Source organism: Mus caroli, unplaced genomic scaffold (assembly GCF_978045245.1).
Source record: "Mus caroli unplaced genomic scaffold, Mus_caroli_1 scaffold_9, whole genome shotgun sequence".
Classification (NCBI taxonomy): Eukaryota; Metazoa; Chordata; class Mammalia; order Rodentia; family Muridae; genus Mus; species Mus caroli.
This window is the reverse complement of record NW_028227264.1, coordinates 15,418,492-15,442,207: the sequence shown is the minus strand read 5'-3', so window position 1 is coordinate 15,442,207 and position 23,716 is coordinate 15,418,492. Positions and strand designations below refer to the sequence as shown.

Below are 23,716 nucleotides of genomic sequence, written 5' to 3'. Positions count from 1 at the left end.
TAATGTCTTTTTGGCCTCATGCTAAAAACCTGTTACATCTTAGAGTAAAAATGAAAGAGTTCCTCTTGATTCACTGTTTTGCCTCTTTTGGTGACAAAACTCATACCCAGGGCCTCAAGCATGCTGGGCAGTGCTCGCCCAGAGTCCCACCCCAGGCCCTACTGTTTCTTCTATGACACAATACATACATTCTTGAGAAATGGCTACTCACCCAGAGGACCCTAGCTTCACGTAGTGGACCCTCCTGGTACTTTCAGTTCCCAGCAGCTCTCCAAAAGCCCACTTGTCCCTTCAAGAAGTCTCTAGGGGGTCCTTAGTCCTGGAGAGTTCTCCAATCTCTCAGTAGTGTTTTAGAGCTCACCTCAGAGCAGAGAAGGCACCAAGTTTTACAAAGATAGCCAAACAATAGCATAGCTTTTGGGATAACTTAAAAGTAGGTCTCAGCTCTGAAGCAAGTCAATATAGCACCACACTGTGGCCTGCTCCCAAACTGCTTTCCCTCTTTCATTCTTTCATGGCATAATTTTATACAAGTAGAACCTAGGCCATAGCATTCCTTACAAACCAAGCTGAAGATCAATTCACAAAATACAACCATTCAGAGTTGCCAAACAGGAGAATTCCGCCTTTTCTTAAGTTCAAGTTCTTTACCCTAAAAATACCAAATTATGAAACCTCACACGTGTTCACTTTGGAAACTGGAGCCATGAATGCTGTATCTGTGGGGTTTTGTTTTTTTTAAAGAATTCCAGGTTTTTGGTTTTGTTTTTCCTAATGGAAGAACAGCTCGAGTTTAAGTATTTAGTAACTCCATTTTTGCTCTGTCTCAATATAATCTCTAGACACAATTTCCTTCCTAGGTAATAGGGAAATTGAAGGGCAGGGTCACCTCAATCTAAGAAGCTCGGAATCTAAAAATTCCCATCTTCACTCTGAGAAGGCCACCCACATCAAGGAGAGAAAGGTAAGTTTTCTTTAGTTGAGCCTTCTCTCTTAACCCTCAATTCCTTCTCCCAGGGATGAAGTGGGGAGTCAGGCAGCAAGTCTGATTAGCCTTTCTGAATCTCAGAATCATTTTTCTTTTCTTTTCTTTTTTGGTTTTTCGAGACAGGTTTTCTCTTTATAGTTCTGGCTGTCCTGGAACTCACTTTGTAGACCAGGCTGGCCTCGAACTCAGAAATCCGCCTGCCTCTGCCTCCCAAGTGCTAGGATTAAAGGCGTGCGCCACCACGCCCGGCCTCAGAATCATTTCTAAAACGGGATTATGACATTACCTTAAAGGACTGTAGTGAGGTAAAACGGGACGAGTGACACATACCCGTAAGTGAAGAGCAGGCAGGAAGATCTCAACAACATAACCGGTTCCTGAGCAGTGTCGGCTATAGGAGACTCGGTCAAAAAAAAAAAAAAAAAAAAAGCAAAGAAAACGAAGAAAGACTGATAGACAGACAGGTACACAGAAAACCTAAACGCACTCACCCCCACCCTCACCACACCCAACTGCAATGCTTGGATACTGGCTATTTACAGAATCCCACTTAGCGGCACAGCATCAGGGATGCTGAGCCCAATACCGCGTCTCAAACCAAACTAAAGGCAGCCAATCCGAGGTGTGGATCCGCCGCAAGGGTGACAATAGGCTCCGCCTTCTATTTGTTCGAAAGGCATGCTGGGAATTGCAGTGCATGGGGCGGTCCTTCACCGAGGTGGCTGGCCGCTTCCGGTGAGGACAATATACAGCCAGTTTCCATGAGGCCATGACACAGGCAGAAGTGGAGTGGCCAACAACTCCTCTTCCCCGCGGCCGCTGGAGCCATACCTGAAGGCGGCTATGGGAAGACGGAGCCCAAAGCAGAGACCCGAACATCGCTAAGGGACTTGGGAGAGGCGGGGCTTTTCGCCTCTCGGAGGGCCCCGCCCCAATCACGTCACTTCCGTAAACAAAGGGCGCTCGCCCGGGTTTGTGACCCAGGCTGACGAGCTGGGCTCTTGATGCAGCCCTGGCGGAGGCTTTGAACACTCTTACCTTTCCTAGCCGAGGAAGGGTAACCACAGCCTTTTCTCCCTCCGGTATGTAATGGGGTAAGGGGACCCCGCAACCTGTTCCTTCGAGCCCCTCAGCACCTGCTCTGGTCACCACTGGGTGTAGATGGGTCATCGCTGGGCTGGGTTTGCGGAAGGGAAATGAATGAGGCAAAGTCCAGAGGCACCTCCGGTGATTCTGGTTGGCAGCAAGGCCTGACGTTCAACCGTGAGCAGTTCGTCCCCTCTGGAAAAGTCCCTCGTGTTTGTCATACAAGAAGGATTTCAGGGTCTTGTGACAGATGTTATCTTTCAGAAAAGAGAAAATCGAAAGCTTGGTCCCTCGGGGACCATTTTGGTTTATTGGCGATGCTTTATGTATTAACTGGTTTTTGCTTTTTTTTTTTTTTTTTCTCTTTTGTTACCAAATGTGTATCAGTATCAGATTTGAAGGTTAGCGTGTTTATATGTATCATCAATTATACAGATCCTCATCTCTTGGAAACCTGCTCAGTCATCTTCAAAGTTTTGTTTAATCTGTATTACATCTAAACAATTCCCAAATGACTCAAGTGCATTCGCTCTTCGTATCTGAGACAAGAGACTGAATGCTGTACCTTTTTCCAAGAAAAATACACAAAAGAAAAAGAATTTATCTGTATAATTCCCGACTAATTCTTTTAGGAGTGACAGAAGTCAGTTTCAGTCTTTTAAAATAGTCATGGCAGGACTAAATGCAACACTTTTAGATTTTAAATGTTATTAGATGACTGTGCACGGGTGCACACTGTGCCCCTGGAGGCCAGAAGAGGGCACTGGATACCTTGGGACAGAAGTTACTGTCATAAGCAGCCTTGTTGGGCCTGGAAATCAAAACAGACCTCTGAAAAGAGTAGTCAGTGCTCTTAACTGCAAAGCCATCTCTTAAGCCCCACAGTATTTTTTAAACGACCAGAGATCCTGAGTTCAATATCCAGAAACCACATGGTGGCTCACAATCATCTGTAATGGGATCTGATGCCCTCTTCTGGTGTGTTTAAAGAGAGTAACGCTATTGTCTTAGTTAGGGTTTCTATTCCTGCACAAACATCATGACCAAGAAGCAAGTTGGGGAGGAGAGGGTTTATTCGGCTTACACTTCCGTACTGCTGTTCATCACCAAGGAAGTCAGGACTGGAATTCAAGCAGGACAGGAAGCAGGAGCTGATGCAGAGGCCATGGAGGAATGTTCCTTATTGGTTTGCTTGCTTCCCGTGGCTTGCTCAGCCTGTTCTCTTATAGAACCTAGGACTACCAGCCCAGGGATGGTCCCACCCACAAGGGGCCTTTCCCCCTTGATCACTAATTGAGAAAATGCCTTACAGCTGAATCTCATGGAGGCATTTCCCCAACTGAAGTTCCTTTCTCTGTGATAACTCCAGCTGTGTCAAGTTGACACAAAATTAGCCAGTACAGTTGACCCTTTGTCAACTTGACACACAAAAACACTAATAAGCCTCAACCCTTAGTTCTTATGCATCCCCAAGATCTAAATAACTTTAAAAGTCCCACAGTCTTTACATATTAAAAGTTCCAGTATCTTTTAAAATACAAAGTACTTTAAAATTCAAAGTCTCTTAACTGTAGGCTTTACTAAAAAACTTCCTTCAAGAGGGAAAAATATCATAGTACAATCACAATCAAAAGCAAAAATCAATCTCCAACTATCCAATGTCTGGGATCCAACTCATGGTCTTCTGGGCTCCTGAAAGGACTTAGGTCACTTCTCCAGCCATGCCCTTTGTAGCACACACGTTGTCTTCTAGGCTCCAGCCACCTGTACTCCACTGCTGCTGCGGTTCTTGGTAGTCATCTCATGGTACTGGCTTCTCCAAAATTGCTGTTGCTGTCTTCCACTGTAACTTGACTTTAACAACAGCCTCTCACAGGCTCTCTTCACGGTGCTAAGCCTCAAATCCTTTGCATGACCCCCTCAGTCCTGGGCCTCAATTGCAACTGAGGCTGCACCTTCACCAATGGCCTTCATTGGCCTATCACAGTGCCGAGTCTCAGCTTCTCTCCATGATCCCTTCATGCCTTCAAAACCAGTACCACCTGGGTGACTCTTACACATTACCAAGTCCCACTGTAGCATGAGGTACAACCTTGGTTATCTCTGGAACACAGCCTCTGTGCTCTCAGAAAACACTTCTCAGAAGATGTCACCTCAATGATGCTGGTCTCTTCTTAATCACCGCTAATTTCTTAGCTCCAGCTAACCAGCATCAATAGTCCCAGTAATGCAAAAGTTTCTTTTTTTTTTAAAGATTTATTTATTTTATGTATATGAGTACACAGACACACCAGAGAGGGTATAAGATCCCATTGCAGATGGTTGTAAGCCACCATGAGATTGCTGGGAATTGAACTCAGAACCTCTGGTAGAGCAGTCAGTGCTCTTAACCACTGAGCCATCTCTCCAGCCCAAAAGTTTCGTTTTAGTAGTAGTTCTACTGTCTTGTTAATCTCAGCTGATTCTTCAGCCCCAGCTAACCAGAATCACAGAATATTCCCAATCAAAATAGCAATGGCCCTGAAAAGAGTCTTTAATTTTCCCTCTGAAATTTTATAAGCCAGGCCTCCATCTTCTGCACTGTTCTCAGCATTATCTTCCAAGCTCCTACACAACACCTGACAGAGCTCTTAACAACGAATGGATCTTCAAGCCCAAAGTTCCAAAGTCCTTCCACAGTCCTCCCCAAAACATGGTTAGGTTGTCACAGAAATACCCCACTATGCTGGTACCAATTTGTCTTAGTCAGGGTTTCTATTCCTGCACAAACATCATGACCAAGAAGCAAGTTGGGGAGGAAAGGGTTTATTCGGCTTACACTTCCATACTGCTGTTCATCACCAAGGAAGTCAGGACTGGAACTCAAGCAGGTCAGAAAGCAGGAGCTGATGCAGGGCCATGGAGGGATGTTCCTTACTGGCTTGCTACTCCTGGCTTGCTCAGCCTGCTCTCTTATAGAAACCAGGACTACCAGCCCAGGGCTAATTGAGAAAATGCCTTACAGCTGGAGATCTCATGGAGGCATTTCCCCAACTGAAGCTCCTTTCTCTGTGATAACTCCAGTTGTGTCAAGTTGACACAAAACTAGCCAATACAACTATACTCACATAAAGTAAATAAATAAATCTTTTAAAAAACTTATTAGACAGTTGTTTATGTGTGTTAGCAAAGCAGATTCAACATAATGACTTAAATTCCTGCTTGTTTGGTCTGTGGCATGTGTCTCTGACTGTCACTTTACATCCTTATAGCATATGGCTGTACTCACCCTATTTTCATACTTAGGTCTTAATGAAGCTGGTGTTAATGCAACCAAGAATTTAAGACAATGGAAGAGCGAAAAGCAAAGAGGAAGAGTCCCAAGTCTTTCAGTGCCCACTCTACTCAGGTTGTTAATGCCAAAAAAAATGCCATCCCAGCTAGTAAAAGCACAGGGTTTTCAAATCCCACATCGCAGTCAGCTTCTCAGAGGCCAAAGTTAAAAAGGTGAGTTCTTTGCTTTATCATCTTCTTTGCTCAACCTTTTTTCCTCTTGTGATTTGACTTTTTTTCCAGTGCTGCAGATTGAACCTGGATCTCCACACGCATTATTCTCCACCTCTGAGCTACAGTCTCAGTCCAGGCTTTCACCTAATGCAACAGCCATTAGTTTTGTTGGGATAAAAAATTCAGAAAGGAGTTTTTAAGCCTGGAAAGATAGCTCAGTTGGTAAAACTCTCGTCTCACATACCCGAAGGCTTAGGTTTTATTCCTAGGACCCATATAAAAATTCCTGGGAGGTAGCTCATTCCTGTAACCCCAGCCCTGGGGAAGACAAGAGGATTCCTGTGGCTTGCTGGCCAGACAGTCTAGTTAACTGGGGAGAGCCAAGGCAGTGAGACTCCCTGTCTTGAAAAGGTGCTCCTGGGATGAGATCTAAGAACATCCTCTGACCTCTACATGCATGCACACAATCAGGCACATACACCCGGCCACGCACATCCTCATGCACAGACACGTGTGTGCATAAAGGAAACAAATTTTAGTAAGTAGACTTTTATCATTTATGCCCATTTTCTTTTTTTGGGAGGTGTTAATTGGTGAAGTTATCTGGTAGATTAAAAACGTCCAAATTTGAAAGAATAAAAATACATTTGCTGTACCAAAACTTTAAAAACCATAATGGATTCTCTCTACTTTAGAGTATGGATATCATGAAGATCTTTTTAAGATGTACATTCTGAGTCCGCAGGAATGGGTCTTCACATGATCATTTGTAATAAGGTCACAGGTGAGGTAAATGGACAACCCTTGTGGTATTTCTTGTCACCTTGGTGAAGGCCAGGGCCACCTGGGAAGCAGATGTTCAAATGGAAAAATGCCTTCATCAGATTAGCCTGTAGGCAAGGCTGTGGGGCGTTTTCTCGATTAGTGATGATTGATATGGGCGGGCCCAGCCCTCTGCTACCCATGAGAAGAAGGTGGTTCTGGGTTGTATAAGAGCAGGTTGAGCGAGTCAGGGGACAGAGTCGCTCCATGGACTTGCTTCAGTTCTTGCCTCCAGATTTCTGCCTTGAATTTTCTACCCTGACTTCCTTCATGATGGACTCTAAACTGTAAGTCAGTTAAACCCTTCCCTCGATAGGCTGCTTTTGGTCCTGCTCTCTATCACAGTAAGAGGAAGCAAACTGAGAGACTGACTACAATGATTTAATTCCGTATAAAATACCATTAAGAACGATACAGGCCTGGGGCTGGGGTGACTATAATGACAGTGCTTGCCAGACGAGCTTGAGGGCCTGAGTTTCGATCCCCAGCACCCGGGTAAAACTCGAGCTGTGGCAGTGCACATCTGGAACTCTAGCACCAACAATATGGAGAGAGGGACTCAAGGGGCTTGTGGCTCTGGTAGTCTGACCACTATGGCAAGCTCTGGGTTTATGAGAGAGGCTGTCTCAAAAATAAGGTAGAGAGCAACAAAGGAAGTTACCCACACATACATGCACACATGTATACATACAACCATGTACATGCATGTACCATATAACACACACACACATGCTATGCAGGCCTTTTCTTGTGAAGAACTGTTACCGACTGACCATGAGTTCTAAATTGCTTTTATTTGTTTTTTGCTTGTTTTGTTTAGTTTTGAGACAGCATCTCACTCTGTTACATTGGTTGCCTGGAACTCACTATGTAGATTAGGCTAGCACAGACCGTGAACACATAGGAATCTCCCTTCCTCTCCCTCCAGAGTGCTTGGATTAAAGAAGTGCACCACCACCCCAAGTTGTTTTTTGGTTTTTTTTGTTTTTTTAATTTTATTTGTATGGGTGTTTGTCCTCATATGTGTTTGTGCATGCTTCATGTCTTTGGAGGTCAGAAGAGGGTATTGAATCCCTTGGAACTGGAGTTAGACAGTTGTGAGCTGCCATGTGGGTGCTGCAAATTGAACTTGGGTCCACTGGAAGAGCAACCAGTGCTCTCAGCCACTGAACCTTCTCTCCAGCCTGAATTCTAAGTGTAAGAGTTGTTAGTTTCCTTATCTCAACCCATCCACAGGCTCACACTCCTAGACCTTCACACCGAGGTGCACATACAGATACATCTCCCCTATGTCTCTCATCCTTGTGAGTATGGTTGTAAGGATGAGGTCTTCATTCATGGGTGTATGAGAATTGAGTGCTGGTGATAAGTATAGAGGCTACTGAATCCAGAGTCTATAGGACTAGGTAAAGAGAACACATTCCCTTTTGCTTTTTAAGCTCTGCCTTGGCTAGCACCGTGAGAAGCCCAGCTGACTCCGAGCTGTGTGAACTTCTCCCTCTCGCTCTGTTTTATAAGATAATATAAATTTGCATGGCATCATCTCTCTAGTGTTTAAGAGCCTGGAGTGTAAATGTATGCTACAAGAATTAATGAAAGGGCCCCCAAATGACTTTCTGAGGAAATAGCAGCTAGACTGAGACCTGAAGGTTTCATGAGCAGTGGCCTGACAAAGATGGCTCTGGATGTAGGCTCAGGACCCAGATGAGAAGACAGAGAGTATGCTTGTAGGAGACTAATGAGATCATGGGTTAGTTTTTTGTTTTATTTGAAACGTTGTAGCCCTCACTGTCCTTGGACATATTATGTAGATCAGGCTGTTCATCCACCTGTCTCTGCCTCCTCTGTATCAAGATTAAAGGTTCGAACAACCACACTCAAGGAAATTAGGGTTTCTTAAGGGTATTGGATTTAGGCAGGCCTTAGTTTTTGAAGGCGTAAATGATGTGACCTGGCATTATTTAAGAATGGACTTGTCTGCCTCATGGAGAGGAAAGGGGACCAGGACCAGGTGGGCCAACTGGAAGGTGTGGGCAGTTGTTAGCTTAAGAGACAGGAGGATGGCAGTGGCTAAGGAGGACAGTAGAGAAGTTAGATTGTATCAGTCAGCTCAACTTCGAAAACTACATGAGGGGGCCAGAGGACCGAGGCAGAATTCGGGATGATAAGTTCTTGGTCACGGATTTTAAATGTCTTTATCCTAAGACTAAGCATTGCTAGAGTGCCGTCTTCAGAACAGGAACCCAAAAACATCTCACCCAACTATAAACAGTTTATAAACTGTCAACGGCATTTAGAAAGGAGAGTGCTTGCTGCATTTTACTGTGAAGTGAAAAATACAAAATAGGATACCAGAAAGATTTACACTCAATACCTTTTCTATCTAACAAAGCAGCACTTGCCCACACTTACTAACATCTGTATGTTTCCCAGGCTACACTTTAGACAGGTGAGAGTTTTTTTCACCACCTCTTTTTGTGTGTTGCTAGCTTGACGTTTCAAGTTTTCATATTGACTTCCTCTGATTTTTTATTTTAAAAAAAAAAAGTTCATTTATTTATCTGAGCAGTTAAACAGGAGTCTAATCTGGAGCACCTGAGAGATCTAACCAAGGCTAATCGCATCACTTCTGCAGGGTGATGAAAGAAAAGAACAAACCTCCTGGAGGAGAAGGGAAGGGTGCCCAGTCCACACCCATCCAGCACTCCTTCCTCACCGACGTCTCGGATGTCCAAGAGATGGAGCGCGGCCTCCTCAGCCTGCTGAACGATTTCCACTCTGGAAAGCTGCAGGCGTTTGGTAAGACACCCACCTGCTTCTCACTGCTCTGATGCTGCCTTCTGCATGGCTTACCCTTCCTCTAGTTGGCTATGTTCTGTGTGTGCACGTGAAAGCCAAAGGACACCTTTGCGTGTCATTTCTCGCACCACACACCCTGTTGTGTGAGGAAGCGACTCTCTCTCCAAGTATCATATTCTGTAGTCAGAAGTACGGGGGAGCTAGATGTGCTGACCCATGCCTGGAAAGTAGAGGCGGAATGGAAGGATGAGAAGTTCAACTACACAGTGAGATTGAGGCCATCTGGTCTGCACTAGACTGCCAAAGAACAAGTAGAGCAGGGGGGCTGGGTATGTGTGTGCCTCTGCTCCTTTGCTCATAGTTGGTGGGTTGCCTAGAGCTTACTAAATCCTTTGTTTAACACCCAGCACTGCATAAAAGCCAGACAAGGTTGTGTACACCTCTAATCCTACCACTTGGGAGGTCCAGGAAGTTCAAAGACATCCTCTGCTACATAATGACTTTGAAGACAACCTGGGCTCCGTGAAACCTGCCTTAGAAACAGCAACAACAACAACAAAAGCAATAAAAGCACACACTCAGTGCTAGGCAAAGGGGGAGGGGGGACATATGGTGTATAAACATAAAATGTAAGAATTTTAGACTTTATTGTGATGGAATATAATTAATGGGAGAGGTTTGTTTGTTTGTTTGTTTGTTTGTTGTTGTTTTGTTGTTTTTTCAAGACAGGGTTTCTCTGTGTATCCCTTGGTTGTCCTGGAACTCACTCTGTAGACCAGGCTGGCCTCCAACTCAGAGATCCACCTGCCTCTGCCTCCCAAGTGCTGGAATTAAAGGCGTGCACCACCACTGCTCTGCGAGCTTGCTTATTTATTTATTTATTTATTTATTTCAGGGAGTTTTTTAGGGCCAGAGACAATGGCTTAGTTGTATAAGACAGTTTGCTTCACAGCCATGAGAATCTGAGTATGCTAGCAGCTGTGTAAAAAGCTGGGTATGGGCATGGACCCATCTGTAAAACCAGAGATACAGGAAGCAGATTTCTTTTTTTTTTTTTTTAAAGATTTATTTATTTATTATATGTAAGTACACTGTAGCTGTCTTCAGACACACCAGAAGAGGCTGTAAGATCTCATTACGGGTAGTTGTGAGCCACCATGTGGTTGCTGGGATTTGAACTCAGAACCTTTGGAAGAGCAGTCAGTGCTCTTACCCATTGAGCCATCTCGCCAGCCCAGGAAGCAGATTTCTGGGGCCTGTTGGCTGTCAGCTTTGGTCCAGGTTCACTGAAAGACCCCACCTTAACGGATGAGGCAGGAAGTGATGGGACAGGAAACCTGACGTTCTCTAGCTCCTGCTTGCAGCGTGCACAAGTACATCCCTGTATCCTACATGACACCATACACATATGCACACACATTCACAAGGGAAGGGTGGCTGGAATGTTAGGGTAGGATTGCTATTATGGAATAACTAGACTGAAACACTTATTTGAATTAGATTCTAGGCCCCCATGTATGTATGGTTGTTTATGCCCCTTCGTTCTTCATAAGGCAGCCTAATCCACTTCTGAAAAACCAAACCATACCATATAACTTATCTATCTCAAATAATAAGGGAAGTCTTTATCATTTGAATGAATTTAGACTTAATTTGTTCAATTTGCTTTTGTCTTTTGAATGAACTGGACTCCAGCTACTAGGATTACAGGCATATGCCCTGACACCCTGTTTATACAGGGCTGGGATTGAACTCTGGTCTTTGTCATGGTTAGATAAGCGTTCTGCCAACTGAGTTCCATGCTCAGCCCGTTTGCTTTGTATGGCCTCCTGTGTTGTAGGCAGGCCTCCAGCTCATTCCATAGCAGAGGCTGCTCCTGGAGTCCTGATCTCCTGGCTCCACCTTCTGAGAGCTGAGCTAGAGGAGTGGGGTGCCACACCCTGCTCTCATTTTGTTTTAATAGAAGTATCTAGGATGCTTTCCAGGGACTATCCTTCCTTCTTTTATCGGGAGGTTATAAAAGAACCTTTCCTTTGGGTTCCCATCAGCAGGGAGCATTACCTTTCAGTGTTTGTCAGTCAAGTGAAATTTTTAAAATGACCGGCAAATTTAAATTTCCCATGTCTACTTGCTAAGTAGTTGAGTTGCTCATTTTTTAACATGGAAACAAAATATTTTTTTTAAAACTTACTTTTCCAAATATATTTATGTCTGTCGATTTCGTGATAGTACATTTAATCTTGTGGAACTGTGGGTTTTGTGTACACACATCTCTCTTGTTTCATGGTTTCTGAGTCTTTAGTCCTTAGTAATACTTATATTTGACAAGGAAGCTAGACTCAGGCCTGTAACCCCAGTAATGGGGAGGCTAAAGCAGGAGAATCAAGAATTCAAGTCCAGGTTGGATTATATAGGCACCCCCGACTCCAAAAAAGGTGTATTATTTTCTTCACAGAAAATTTCATCCACCTCATGCTCCACCCAACCCCAACAACATGGTATCCCAGAATGCTTCACTTCTTCCACTCTTTCCTGCTCACCCCCTTTTAAAAAAAATTTAATCTTTTTCTTACACTCCAGATTTTATCCCTCTCCCTATCCAGACTCTGACTGTTCCATATCCCATACCTTCCCCCTTACTCCTACCAACCCTGTCTCCACAAGGATGTCCCCACCTCCCCACCTCCAACCCCACCAGACCTCTCCATTCCCTGGGGCCTCCAGTCTCTTGAGACTTAGGTGCATCTTCTCTGACTGAATCCAGACCAGGCAGTCCTCTGCTGTATATGTGTTGGTGGCCTCATATCAGCTGGTATATGCTGCCTGGTTGGTGGTCCAGGGGTCCAGGTTAATTGAGACTGCTGGTCCTTCTTACAAGGTTGCCCTCCTCCTCAGCTTCTTTTAGCTTTTTCCTAATTCAACCATAGGGGCCACCAGTTTTTGTCCATTGGTTGGGTGTAAATATCTGCATCAGACTCTTTCAGCTGCTGTTGGGTCTACTCCATAGCCTCAGTAGTAGTGTCAGGCCTTGGGGCCTCCTCCCTCCCCACTCTTTCCCGGCTCGCTCTTTCTAGTGGCGATTCCCTTCCCTTAAGATCAGGTGATTGGTTTGATTGAAGTCCTTCCTCCCCCGTCTGTGCTGTCACTAAGCCCTGGCTGTAAGTAATGCCATGAAAATCCCATTGCTAGGCAGTTTCTTTCTTACTAGGTCATTATTTTTCCCCATCTTAATGCCTATGAGTCCACACTGACACCTATAAGGTGTGGGCATTTATCCCCATGTGTTAGGACTTTTCTCAGGGATCCCAGTAGGAAATCCCGAAGCCTTTCCTGGCTGCTAACTCATCTTTCAACCTATACAACATGTTCTTTTTGTCTTAGGAAGCTTCTGTTTTCTCAAGCCCTGTTTTCACATAGGTATGTCTTCCTCCCAATTTTCCTTTGTCAGGTCTACATCTCTGTATTCATCCATTCATTCATTCATTCATTCATTCACATTCACATTCATTCTCTCTCTCTCCCTCTCTTTCCTCTCCTTCCCTACTTCCCTCCCCCCCACCTTCCCTCTCTCCCCATGAGTATACCTTGTCAGGGTTCCAGATGCTGATAGACACACTATGACAGCACACCTGGCTGTGTTTCAGCTTCAGCTGAATTATAGTATATTCTTGCAATATATTTAGAAAAAAAAGTTTGTTTTAATTGGAGTACCAAGAGGTTTCAGAAGCTATACTTAAACCAGATGACGGTATAGACTATATCATGTATATGTAACATGTTAGTTGTCGGAGCAGGTAAAATCTCACCACACTGGACCTAAGTCAAGCAATAATGGGACTTGTGCCTTAGTGATGTTGGCTTGCATTACCGTATATATTATTGAAAATACTACAGTGTATAATGTAATGCATCATGCTTCATAAATATTTGCATTTATATTTCCTAAAGGAAGAATTTATAATTGACTGGAAAAATAATTTATGGTTGAAATTCTTAGAGAATCCTATACTTTACTCGAAATACTACAAAAAGTTGGCTTTCTCAGTTCAATGGGCAGTTGTCAACATGGACATAATTATGATGCTATTGCTTCTATATTCAATATGACAGTGGAAGAAAAAGTACATCTTCCCTACTTGAGGAATTATTTTGCTTTAAAAATAAAAATGGTAAAGCTGGGTGTGGTGGTGCACGCCTTTAATCCCAGCACTCGGGAGGCAGAGGCAGGCAGATTTCTGAGTTTGAGGCCAACCTGGTCTACAAAGTGAGTTCCAGGACAGCCAGGACTACACAGAGAAACCCTGTCTTGAAAAACAAAAACAAAAATAAAAAAGGTATTTTATGCACAATTTTATTTTAGGGCCCAGGGTCATTTTTTTAGGTTGGTCATTGTTTTCCTAGCCAAAAATTATATCTGCTCTCAATAGCTAAGAGGCCAAGCTTGGAAGATTTTGAGTTTGAACCAGCTTGTATTACCCTGTCTCAAAAAAATAAAGTCAAAAGGGAAATAAAAAGAATTATAATTATGGACTGGCGAGATGGCTCAGTAGGTAAGAGTACTGACTGCTCTTCCAAAGGTCCTGAGTTCAAATTCCAGCAACCACATGGTGGCTCACAACCACCTGTAATGAGAGCCGATGCCCTCTTCTGGCACGTCTGAAGACAGTACAGTGTACTTATGTATAATAATAAAGAAATCTTTGGGCCGGAGTGAGTGGGGTTGACCAGAGCAAGCAGAGGTCCTAAAAAATTCAATTCCCAACAACCACATGAAGGCTCACAACCACCTGTACTCATATACATAAAATAAATAAGTAAATCTTTTAAAAAAGAAAGTATTACATTTTTAAAAAGAATTATAATTATACACACAAAATAGTTATTAATAAGTCAATTTTCAAACAAAGAAAATGGATTTCTTTTGTGCACCTGGAGTTTAAGAGCTGTTCCTTGAGGTTATAGGCTTTAACACTAATCTTTGTTAATGTTCTGGAATGTTCCCCAGGAAATGAATGTTCCATAGAACAGATGGAGCATGTCCGGGGAATGCAGGAGAAATTAGCTCGCTTGAATTTGGAGCTCTACGGGGAGTTAGAGGAACTTCCTGAGGACAAGCGGAAAGCAGCCAGTGATGCAAATCTGGACAGGCTACTGTCGGACGTGAGTGGCGTGCTGTCGGTTACTTAAGAAACATCTTTATGCAACAACACACACACACACACACCACAATTCACACTTTAACTATCAGTGAGTTGTTTATACAATTCATAGGGATTTTGCAGTCATCACCACTGTCTAATTATAGAACGTGTCACCTTCCCTTAAAGGAGCCCATGCTTGGGTTTCTTTCTGTCTTGATGAGCAGGGCTCAGTGAGCTCTTCCTGCAGATGGCATTGGACAGTGTGTGCCCACACGGTAGGGGTGGGAGGGTCTCTTACTTAGTGTGGTACCCTCACAGTTCATCTTTATTGCATTTGATTCTTGTTAAAGAAATACAGAAGAAAATGCTTGAATTTAGATTTATAGGAGCATGTATTATCATAATCCTGGCAAACTTCTAAAGGAAATACTTGCTTCTGAATATTTCACATATGTGCCTGTATTATATAGAGACCTTATGTATATGCAGATCTTAAGTACATAGAAGCCACTAGTCAAAAGATCTCTGCCTGCCTTTTATATAAAACCCACCATGTCTTGATGACACCCCAGGCCCCCTATTTTTAAATCCAGACCAGTGTTTGGTCTTTACGGCAATTTAGAACATTGCCATGTCTCTCAGTCTGCTAGAGCTACCGTCGCAAAGTACAGTACACCGGGGGTCAAACAATAGAACGTCCTACAATTCTGGGAGCTGGAATGGACGATAGCTAAAGTTGCCTAAGGTTTTCATTGTGGGTATCATCTTAATGCTCATTTAAGTTTTCTCCTGCACACACCTGTCCAGTTGGTCATGTTGAGGTCATAGTGGATTGGGGCCAGCCCAGTGACCTCATTTTAATTCCGCTGCCTCTGTTTAAGGCTCTGAACACTGCCATCCTATGACTGGGAGCTAGAGTATTTGAGTTGGGGATGGAGGGCCCCACCCTGCTCATAGCACCTTGTCAATTTGCCTCTTTAAAACCTTTTTTAGGGGGCTGAAAAGCTGACTCAGCGTCTAAAAGTACTTGCCGCTCTTGCAGAAGACCCAGATTCTGTTTCCAGCACCCACATGGCGGCCCTCGACCCTCTCTAACTTCAGTTCCGGGGATCTGAAGCCTTCTTCTGGCCTCTGAGGGCACCAGGCACACATGTGCTGCACATGCTTACATTTGGGCAAAGCACACATACCCATAAAATAAAAATAAATATCTAAAACCTTCTTTAGGGAGCTAGGGAGATGGCTCAGTTGGTAAAATTCTTGCTACACCAGTGTGAGGGCCTGAGTTCAGATCCCAGTACCTGTGTGTAAAGTGCCTATGATCTCAGCACTAGAAGAGCAGAGACAAGGAGATCTCTGAGGATTACAGGCTGCCCTTTCTTGCTGATATTGTGAGCTTCAGGTTTGGTGAGAGATCCTGTCTCAAAGAAATGAGGTGGAGAACAGTTAAGGAGGACACCCAACCGTGACCTCTGGCCTCCTTATGTGCAGGTTCACAGCAACTGATGCGCACGCGAACATTTTTAAAGAACAAAGGAGAACAAAGGAGAAGAAAAATCTCTTTCTACAACTTTTCTTTTTCTTTTTGTCTTTCACTTTTTAAAAAAAATGTATATAAGACAACTGTCTGCCCACACTTTAAAAGGCCAGCCTGGGCTATATGAGACCTCTCTCAAAAAAAACCAAATGAACAGCCCTTCAAGCCTGTGCCTTAAGTGTCATCTCTGCCATGTATTATTTGGTCTCACCAAGTATTCAGTTCATGTCTTAGGCTCTATTTTTCTTAAATATAAGTTTAATTTGTATACCTTTAGAGCATTTGGAAAAATAACTAACTAAATTTTAAACCAGGAGGTATAGTGCAAGGCTAGCATCAGTTGTACTTGGTAACAGCAGGTAGTCTAGTTACTGTACCCACCTACCATCCTTTCTTTTTTTAAACTTCTTTGAGGTATTGGAGATTAAGCCAAGGGCCTCATGGATGCTGAACAAGCACTCCACCACTAAACTACAGCCCCAGCAAACATCTCTTTACTTTGTGTTTCTTCTAAAACTAAAGGTAGTGTGGTCTGGATATCTGCATCCTTCTAGAACTCGTACTTTCAAGTCCTCACTCTGAGGGTGGTGGCAACAGGCGATGGGTCTGTGGAAGGTAATTAGGTCAGGAGTGGGATTAGTGTCCTAGGAAAAGAGGCTGAAAAGAGACACCCCTCTGTTTCCATTCTGTGAGGACACAGTACAGGGTGCTGTTCTGTGAGCCAGACACCAGCTCCTTTAGCATCTTAATCATGGACGACTGCTCTCTAGAACTGGGAGAAATGAGTTTCTTTTTCTGCAAACCACGAATTTAATGATATTTTATTATAAGAACCCAAATAGACTAAGACAAGGGGTGAACAATTCTACTTTAAAGCGCTAATTGAATGACTTGTAAGATATTTTTGTAATAAAAGTTTTAAAGATGGTTATGGAGATGGCATTTTTGTTTTAAAAAAGATCCAACTATAAAAGCTAGGCATGGGTCCAGCAAGATGGCTTAGGAGGTAAAAGTGTTTGCAGGGTAAGGCTGGTGAAATTTCAACCTGAATACAATTCCTATAGCTCATGTGAGAGCAGAAGGAAAGAGCCAACTCCACAAGGGTATATCCCCCATGTGTGCTGCCTTCACACACAAGCAACACACTACACACAATAAGGATCAGACTTCTGTTAAAAGAACCTAGAGGCACACATCTGTGCACTTAGCACTCTGTAGGCTGAATCAAGAGAATCACGAGTTAGGGCTATCCTGGGCTGCATAGAGTTCAAGGCCAGCCTCTTTCAAAAAGAAACGATACACACACACAGAGGAGGTTGTCAGTGTTATACATGATTTTAAGAATACTTGTAAAGCTTGTAGCCTGTATCATTTGCTTCTTCTATTCTGTCTTTGTGGGCAAGCTGCAGTGACTTTACACTTGCTTTGTAAAAAGGATTTCCTAGCTTAGAGAATTTTCTGAGAATTTCTTTAATAGTTTGCTCTTTCAGTTAAAACCTACGTGGAGCTATTTTAAAGCATGGTTTACAATGACTTATTAGTATTTCTCTTGTAAAATTAATACTCAATTTGTTTCTTTGTGTTGCAGTTAGAAGAATTGAATTCTTCTATGTATCCTTGCCTACTATCAACAGTATAAAGCTCAAAATCTATTTTTCCGGGTAAATAATTTCTACCGTATCTTATTTTATTCACTAGAGGTATATCTCTTCCCCTTTAGTTTCCAGATCATTTTGTTTCAGGGTTTTGCATGCTGAAATTCCATGTCTGCTTTGTTCTTTGTTTTATATTGTTTTCATATTCTTCAAAACAATTTGAATTGTTACTGTTCAAGTGATACATATTATGTAGTAGACTGCAAGAATTATTTTGACTCTTAGATTCTGAAACAATCTGGCAGAGATCCAAAGATACACTTACTGTTATTACTTATGGTACATAAAATTGGAATTGAAGACCAGTAACACACAACTTTTAAGGGATCCTTCCACAGCCTATGAAGTGAAGCGAACGCAGTGTAGAGTTAACTTGAAGGAAAACATCGAGACACAGGTAGGTTATTTTGATTTTGATATTTCAGACTGAAACAATGACTTAGGGAACTTTTCAAACTTTTTTTAAAAAGATTTATTTATTATTAGAAGTAAGTACACTGTAGCTGTCTTCAGATGCACCAGAAGAGGGCGTTAGATCTCATTACAGATGGTTGTGAGCCACCAGGTGGGTTTTTTTTAAAACATGTTTATAAACACGATTGCTAGTACATAAGAATCCTATGAAATGATCCTGCCGTCAACATGCTTTCATATGAGAGGAAACACACTCATAGCATGAGATAGGACTTTTGAAATGTGCTTCTTTACACACGTTAATAGCATGACATTTCACACATTCGTTAACATCCTTAAGGGGCTTCTGTAATACAAACTGCTTCATGTAATGGCATGTGTGAGGAAATTTCTAAACAGTTAGAATATACAGAAGTTAGAATTGCAGCAAGTCAATCCTGCTGGAACGTTTTATACTCTGACTAAGTGCTTAGCCTGTGCTGCTGCTTTGAGCTTGGGTATGAGTATGAACTCTACATGCCATTCTATCTGTCTGTCTGTCTGTCTGTCTGTCTATCATCTATCTATCCATCTATCATCTTATCTGTCTATCTACAATCCAGCTGTTGCCCCTCTCCCACAGTTCCTCATCCCATTCCTCCTCCCCGATGCCTCTTGAGAGATGCTCCCCCACCACCAGGCCTCAAGTCTCTCTAGGGTTAGGTGTGTCTTCTCTCTGTGGGCCAGGGCAGTCCTCTGCTGTGTATGTGTAGGGGCCTCATATCAGCTGGTGTATGCTGCCTGGTTGGTGACTCCTGGAGCTCCCAGGGCTCCAGGTTAGTTGAGACTGCTGGTTTCCTATGGGGTCGCCCTCCCCTGCAGCTTCTTCTACCTTACTTTACTGTCCAATGAGTCTTTCCATATGTTAACTCTCAAGCCTTCCAACTAGACAGGACTTTGGATGGCCATGCCTCTGTCTGTCTGTCTGTCTATACTGCTGACGTGATGTTGTCCTCAGTGTATTTAGATCACTGTGTGAATTGGACCTTGAAAGGTGGGCAGTGGCTGAACAGTTTAGGACTAAGAGGAAAATAAAAGGTCAGGGACGTATGCAGGAATTCTGTTTTATTCACAGTTTTCTATTTATTTGTTTGTTTGTTTGTTTTATGTGACTACACTGTTGCTGTCTTCAGACACACCAGAAGAGGGCATCAGATCCCATTACAGATGGTTGTGAGCCACCATGTGGATGCTGGGAATTGAACTCAGGACCCCTGGAAGAGCAGTCAGTGCTCTGAACCGCTGAGCCATCTCTCCAGCCCTATTCACAGTTTTCTTAAGGGATGATGGAGATTATAGAAAAGATTATAGAGTTGTGATAATTACTTCAGGTTTGGTTTCATAAGGAAATTGTTTTGCCAAACATGGCAAAATAGCATCTTTAAGGGATTGTTGTAATCCGGTTAGTCTTTTAATGTTCTCATTCCACTGCTTCCTCGCCATGGAAACGAGTCTTGCTGTATTAAAATAAACCTGGACAGACCTGATGTTACGGTCTTATAACCCCAGCACTGGAGGCTGAGGCAGGAAGATTTGGAATTGGACAACTACATTAACTAGATCCTAAATAAATGTTTTTAAGCTTGAAGTCATACACATAGCATAACTCTCTACACTGGGCTCCTGTTCAAACACCACAGCTTGGTAACACCACAGCTTTCCCTTAAGCCTCTCCTGTTCTCCCTCTGTCCTTCCCTCTGTCACTTACCCCATTTTTGGGGGGTTTCCTGGTTACTGAGTGTAAATTCCTGAAATTGAAAAGAAATACTTGCTTTCAAATGAAACTCTTCTTAACTGATGAATCCAGACAGAAACTGCATTTGGCAGATGCACAGGATGTCCCCAATGCGTCCAGCAGCTAAAGCGCTCTGCAGCCTCCGTCCTTCCCAGCTGAGTCCAGTAGTAAAATCATCTTCCACCGCAAACTCTGAGTCATGCGAATGCACGTGCAGTGATCCTGCTCACACGCCGCTTTCGTCCACGTGCTCGCTGTAATCCACCGCTGTCCGGGGAGGCCTCGTCAGGAAATGGGGTACAGAGGTGTGCTGCTGTGCTTGCTTCTGTTGCCTTAAGGGTTATACTTGAAATGCATTGTGCTAAACCTTTGGTGGGGCTGAAGGATCTGTCCTTGCCGCCACCACACTGACCCAGCGCCTTTGTGGCACACAGGTGTCCTGTGGTGGCCCAGCTTCTGTTTACGTCAGACAATCAGTACACACGCAGGTGTGTTTCCCAATGGCCAGTGACAAATGTTTAATAAGTACTTGTGAGATCTGCTATTTTTAATAAAGTGATTGTTTTAAATCATCGTCTCTGTTTTCTGTTTAGAAGACTTAGTAGTCCTCAACCTGGAAACAAGGGTTCAAGTTTCCAAAGTACACTGTGTATAAAATATGAGGATGTTGTAGGGGGAGGTGCTGACGACCTAATTGGTTCTTGATTGTGTCAATCGAAGGGTAAAGGTGAGACTTCCTGGTCCCAGAAAAAAGGACTGGGGAAAGAGGAAGGAATTTTGAACAGGCTTTTGGAGCAGGAAGCATGCAAGAACCATAAGATCTTGGGGTGGCGGAAACAGAGGCCTCCACCATCAGTGAATGGCTGAAATAGGCTAGCTGGTAAAGTTAGGGCAGGAGATTGTGTGCCCAGCAACTGGGTTACCTGACAAGTTCTACAGTTGTCTGAGTGTTTTCAAAGGCAGGCAGGCAGACAGAGAGGCGGGGTTCGGGGGAGAGATTGATTATGCTGGGCTTGGCAAAGCTAAGGGAATCGGGCTTTTCCAGGAGTAGAGCTAAGCCGGGAGCACAGGCCGTGTCCTGGGCAAAGCAGGGAGCATGCTTTTAAAATTACACGCACCAGGATTCTGTGCATTCCATACCTTCTGCGTGTTAAATGCTGTCGAATGGAAGTTCATGGCTTTAAAGGCAGCCCTTGACTTGGATCCGCATTTCTCCTCCCATTAGCTTTCCACTGTGCACGTACTCAGCTTGAGTTCACCTTTCATTTTCAGTGTAACCCATGAGGCTGTGTTGTTACCAGTGGGCAGTGACTGCATAAGGAGTAATAGAAGCTCACAGCCTAACAAAAGATGCTTAGCACGAAGGATGCTAACAAAGGTCAGCAGATAGGCTCTCCTCATTTCTTTGTGTCAGTGATGAAGATCACACTCAGGACTCACGAGTGCTAAGCAAACACTATCACTGAACTACACCAGCCACCTTTTTAAATATATTTATATATATATTTTTAAATTCTTGATAATTTTATGTGTATCCAATGTGTCTTGATCATAGTACCCACGCCACCCCCAACTCCCTCCTTCCCGACCTCCATACCTTCCCTCCCACCTTCATGTCCTGTTTTATTTTTATAATTCACTGGATCAGCTTAGTGCTGCCTATGTGTGCGTGGATGTGGAGCCATCCACGGGCAGCCTACAAATAGCCACACCCCTAAAGGATGATGACTCCCACTCCCCCAAGAACCAAGTTGTGAATAGCTCTGCAGCTACGGGGGATGTCTTGCTAGCTCCTCTCTTGTCCACGGGGGACTGTTGGCTGGTTTGATCTTGTATAAGTCGCCATAGTGCTGTGAGCTTACTGAAGTGACCACGTCATGTCTAGAGAACAGCATCTCCCAGCATTCCTCCCATCCTCTGGCTTTTACATTCTTTCTGCTTCTTTTTCCAAGATGGTTCCTGAGCCTCGGAGCAGTTGATATAAATAGCTTATTTAGGCTGAGTACTTGACAGTCTCTTACTCTCAACACTTGATCGGTTATGAGATTGCTACACACTGAAGCTTCTCTGTCCAGGGTTAAGAGAAGGCTCTATGTACATAAACATAAATATTTAGAAAGTAATTGGCAGCAGTAGGTACTCACCTTCTATGATGTTGGGCTTTCAACTATGTTTATAGTACCAGACATGAATTCCCTGCTTCGGAGCAGGCCTCAGATCCAATCCAAAAGCAGTCGGTGACCCTGTGACAGTCATGCAGTTATTGCATCAGTGGGCACATCTTGCCTGCTGGGGTAGTATCAGTACGTAGGACTCACCACTGTGCAGGTCTGTAAACTTCTGCAAACTTTTCTCTAGCACTGTAAAAACTAGACTTCAGGAGTGAAATTTCCAGGTCAATTCCAATCTGACTTTTCTATGTGTTCATCAATAGGTCCTACCTTTTAGCTGTGGTGAGTAACTAAAAACAATGATAATGAGTTAGTTGGGGACCCCCTGGGTCCTTTCTGACCAGTCACTCATGGGAGGTATCCCATACATGACACTGAGAATTTCATGTAAAAACTCTGTATTCTGGCAGAACATTGCCCACTCCTGTTGGAACTTGTTTTAAAACTGTTAAAGTGAGTTTACACAGCATAAGGCCTTTTCATACATTCTTGGTTGTGTTTGATTTCCCCCATCCCCCGCCATACACCACAACATTCATTCCTGCTTACCCATACTGTAGCAACCCCCCCCCACCCCAACACACACTTCCATATCACATTTGCTTTGTGTTCAGCCCCTTAAGACCTCCTAGCCCTTATATGGCTGTTTCCTGACCTCAAAATCCCACACATGAGAGAGTCATTTGTGCTCAGGGCCTGGGTTACCTCAGTATCCTATTCTTCAGTTCCATCCATTTGCCAGGAAATATCAGGATTTCTTTTTCCTAACGCCTACATAAACTGGCGTCATGTGTGTCTAGGCTATTCATTTCTTAGCTGATGTCAGTAGAGAAGGAATCCCTGTGTTAGACTGTAGAATCCTTTGGGTGTATGCTCAGAAGTGGTACAACTGGGTCATACGATAGTTCTTTTTTTTTTTTTTTTTAAGATTTATTTATTTTATATGAGTACACTGTAGCTGTCTTCAGACACTCCAGAAGAGCACATCCGATCCCATTACTGATGGTTGTGAGCCACCATGTGGTTGCTGGGAATTGAACTCAGGACCTCTGGAAGAGCAGTCAGTGCCCTTAACCTCTGAGCCATCGATAGTTCTAATTTCAGCCTTTGGAGACCCCTCCATATGGATTTCCATAGTGGCTCCAGCAGTTTATATTCCCACTAACAGTGGATAGCCATTGTCCTTCCTCCATAGGCTTCTCAGCATGTATAGGCCTGGAGATAGCCATTCTGATTAAGGTAAGATAGAATCTCAATTTTAATTTCCCTTCATGCCTGGCCACTCTTAGAACATAGATGTTGCAAAATCATTGTATTTTATTGAGTTACAGATGATCTCCTAAAATCTACTGTTAGAGCAAGCTATTTTAACTTCGTTGTGTCTCCGTTCAGACTTCATCCCTGGATCTTGTTTAGCCTCACCATTCACAGGATTTTTAACTTTCCCATGCTCGAAGTATTGTGAAATCTTTCTATGTTAAATTCAAAAGAAGTGGGAAGAGGGTGGCTTTACGATAAGTCTGCCTTATCGTAAGCAGTACTCAGATAAAGTACTGAGAAATACTTTCTCAGTACTTTAAAATTGCTGGCTTGTGTAAAGTTAAGCAGAATTTGGCAGACAGCAGCTGTGCATTTGTCACCTCTTCCCAGCGACTTGAAGGCCCTCGAGATCCAGCTGCAGCTGCCTCCGACCAGCGGCCAGCAAAAGAAATCCACCTAGAACTTGAGAGAACAGAGGGAAGGTGACAGACAACCTTTAGGAGCCTCCTGAAGCAAAGACGGAGGTTGGCCACTGGAGCGCAGCACTGAGCAAGGGACACCGGACCTGTGGGGCGTGGTGGCA

The 23,716-nt window shown here is 43.6% G+C and overlaps 1 protein-coding gene across 4 annotated transcripts; it reads left to right on the top strand.

Annotated features, from left to right (window-relative positions):
• Positions 1–1,746: 1,746 nt before the first annotated feature.
• On the top strand, positions 1,747–20,271 carry Ccdc28a (coiled-coil domain containing 28A). 4 transcript variants are annotated; one of them, XM_085842666.1, is made up of 6 exons: positions 1,747–2,070; positions 5,360–5,560; positions 9,018–9,181; positions 14,187–14,341; positions 17,448–17,536; positions 19,775–20,271. In XM_085842666.1, exons 2-5 carry the CDS (start codon positions 5,403–5,405, stop codon positions 17,496–17,498), a joined length of 528 nt encoding a protein of 175 aa, XP_085698792.1. In that variant the 5' UTR covers positions 1,747–2,070; positions 5,360–5,402; the 3' UTR covers positions 17,499–17,536; positions 19,775–20,271. The 4 variants fall into 4 exon arrangements, 3 of the variants coding, with proteins under 3 accessions (XP_085698792.1, XP_085698793.1, XP_029338690.1); XM_085842667.1 differs by having other exon boundaries at positions 17,448–17,520; positions 19,775–19,862; XM_029482830.2 differs by having other exon boundaries at positions 1,751–2,070; positions 17,448–17,470.
• Positions 20,272–23,716: the final 3,445 nt, after the last annotated feature.

Bases quoted from the DNA above. Each gene is read 5' to 3' on its own strand.
- Ccdc28a (XM_029482830.2), top strand. From the start codon at position 5,403: ATGGAAGAGCGAAAAGCAAAGAGGAAGAGTCCCAAGTCTTTCAGTGCC. The intron at 5,561-9,017 runs GTGAGTTCTTTG...TCACTTCTGCAG, and splicing joins CAGAGGCCAAAGTTAAAAAG to GGTGATGAAAGAAAAGAACA. The intron at 17,471-19,774 runs GTATCCTTGCCT...TGATGAATCCAG, and splicing joins GAAGAATTGAATTCTTCTAT to ACAGAAACTGCATTTGGCAG.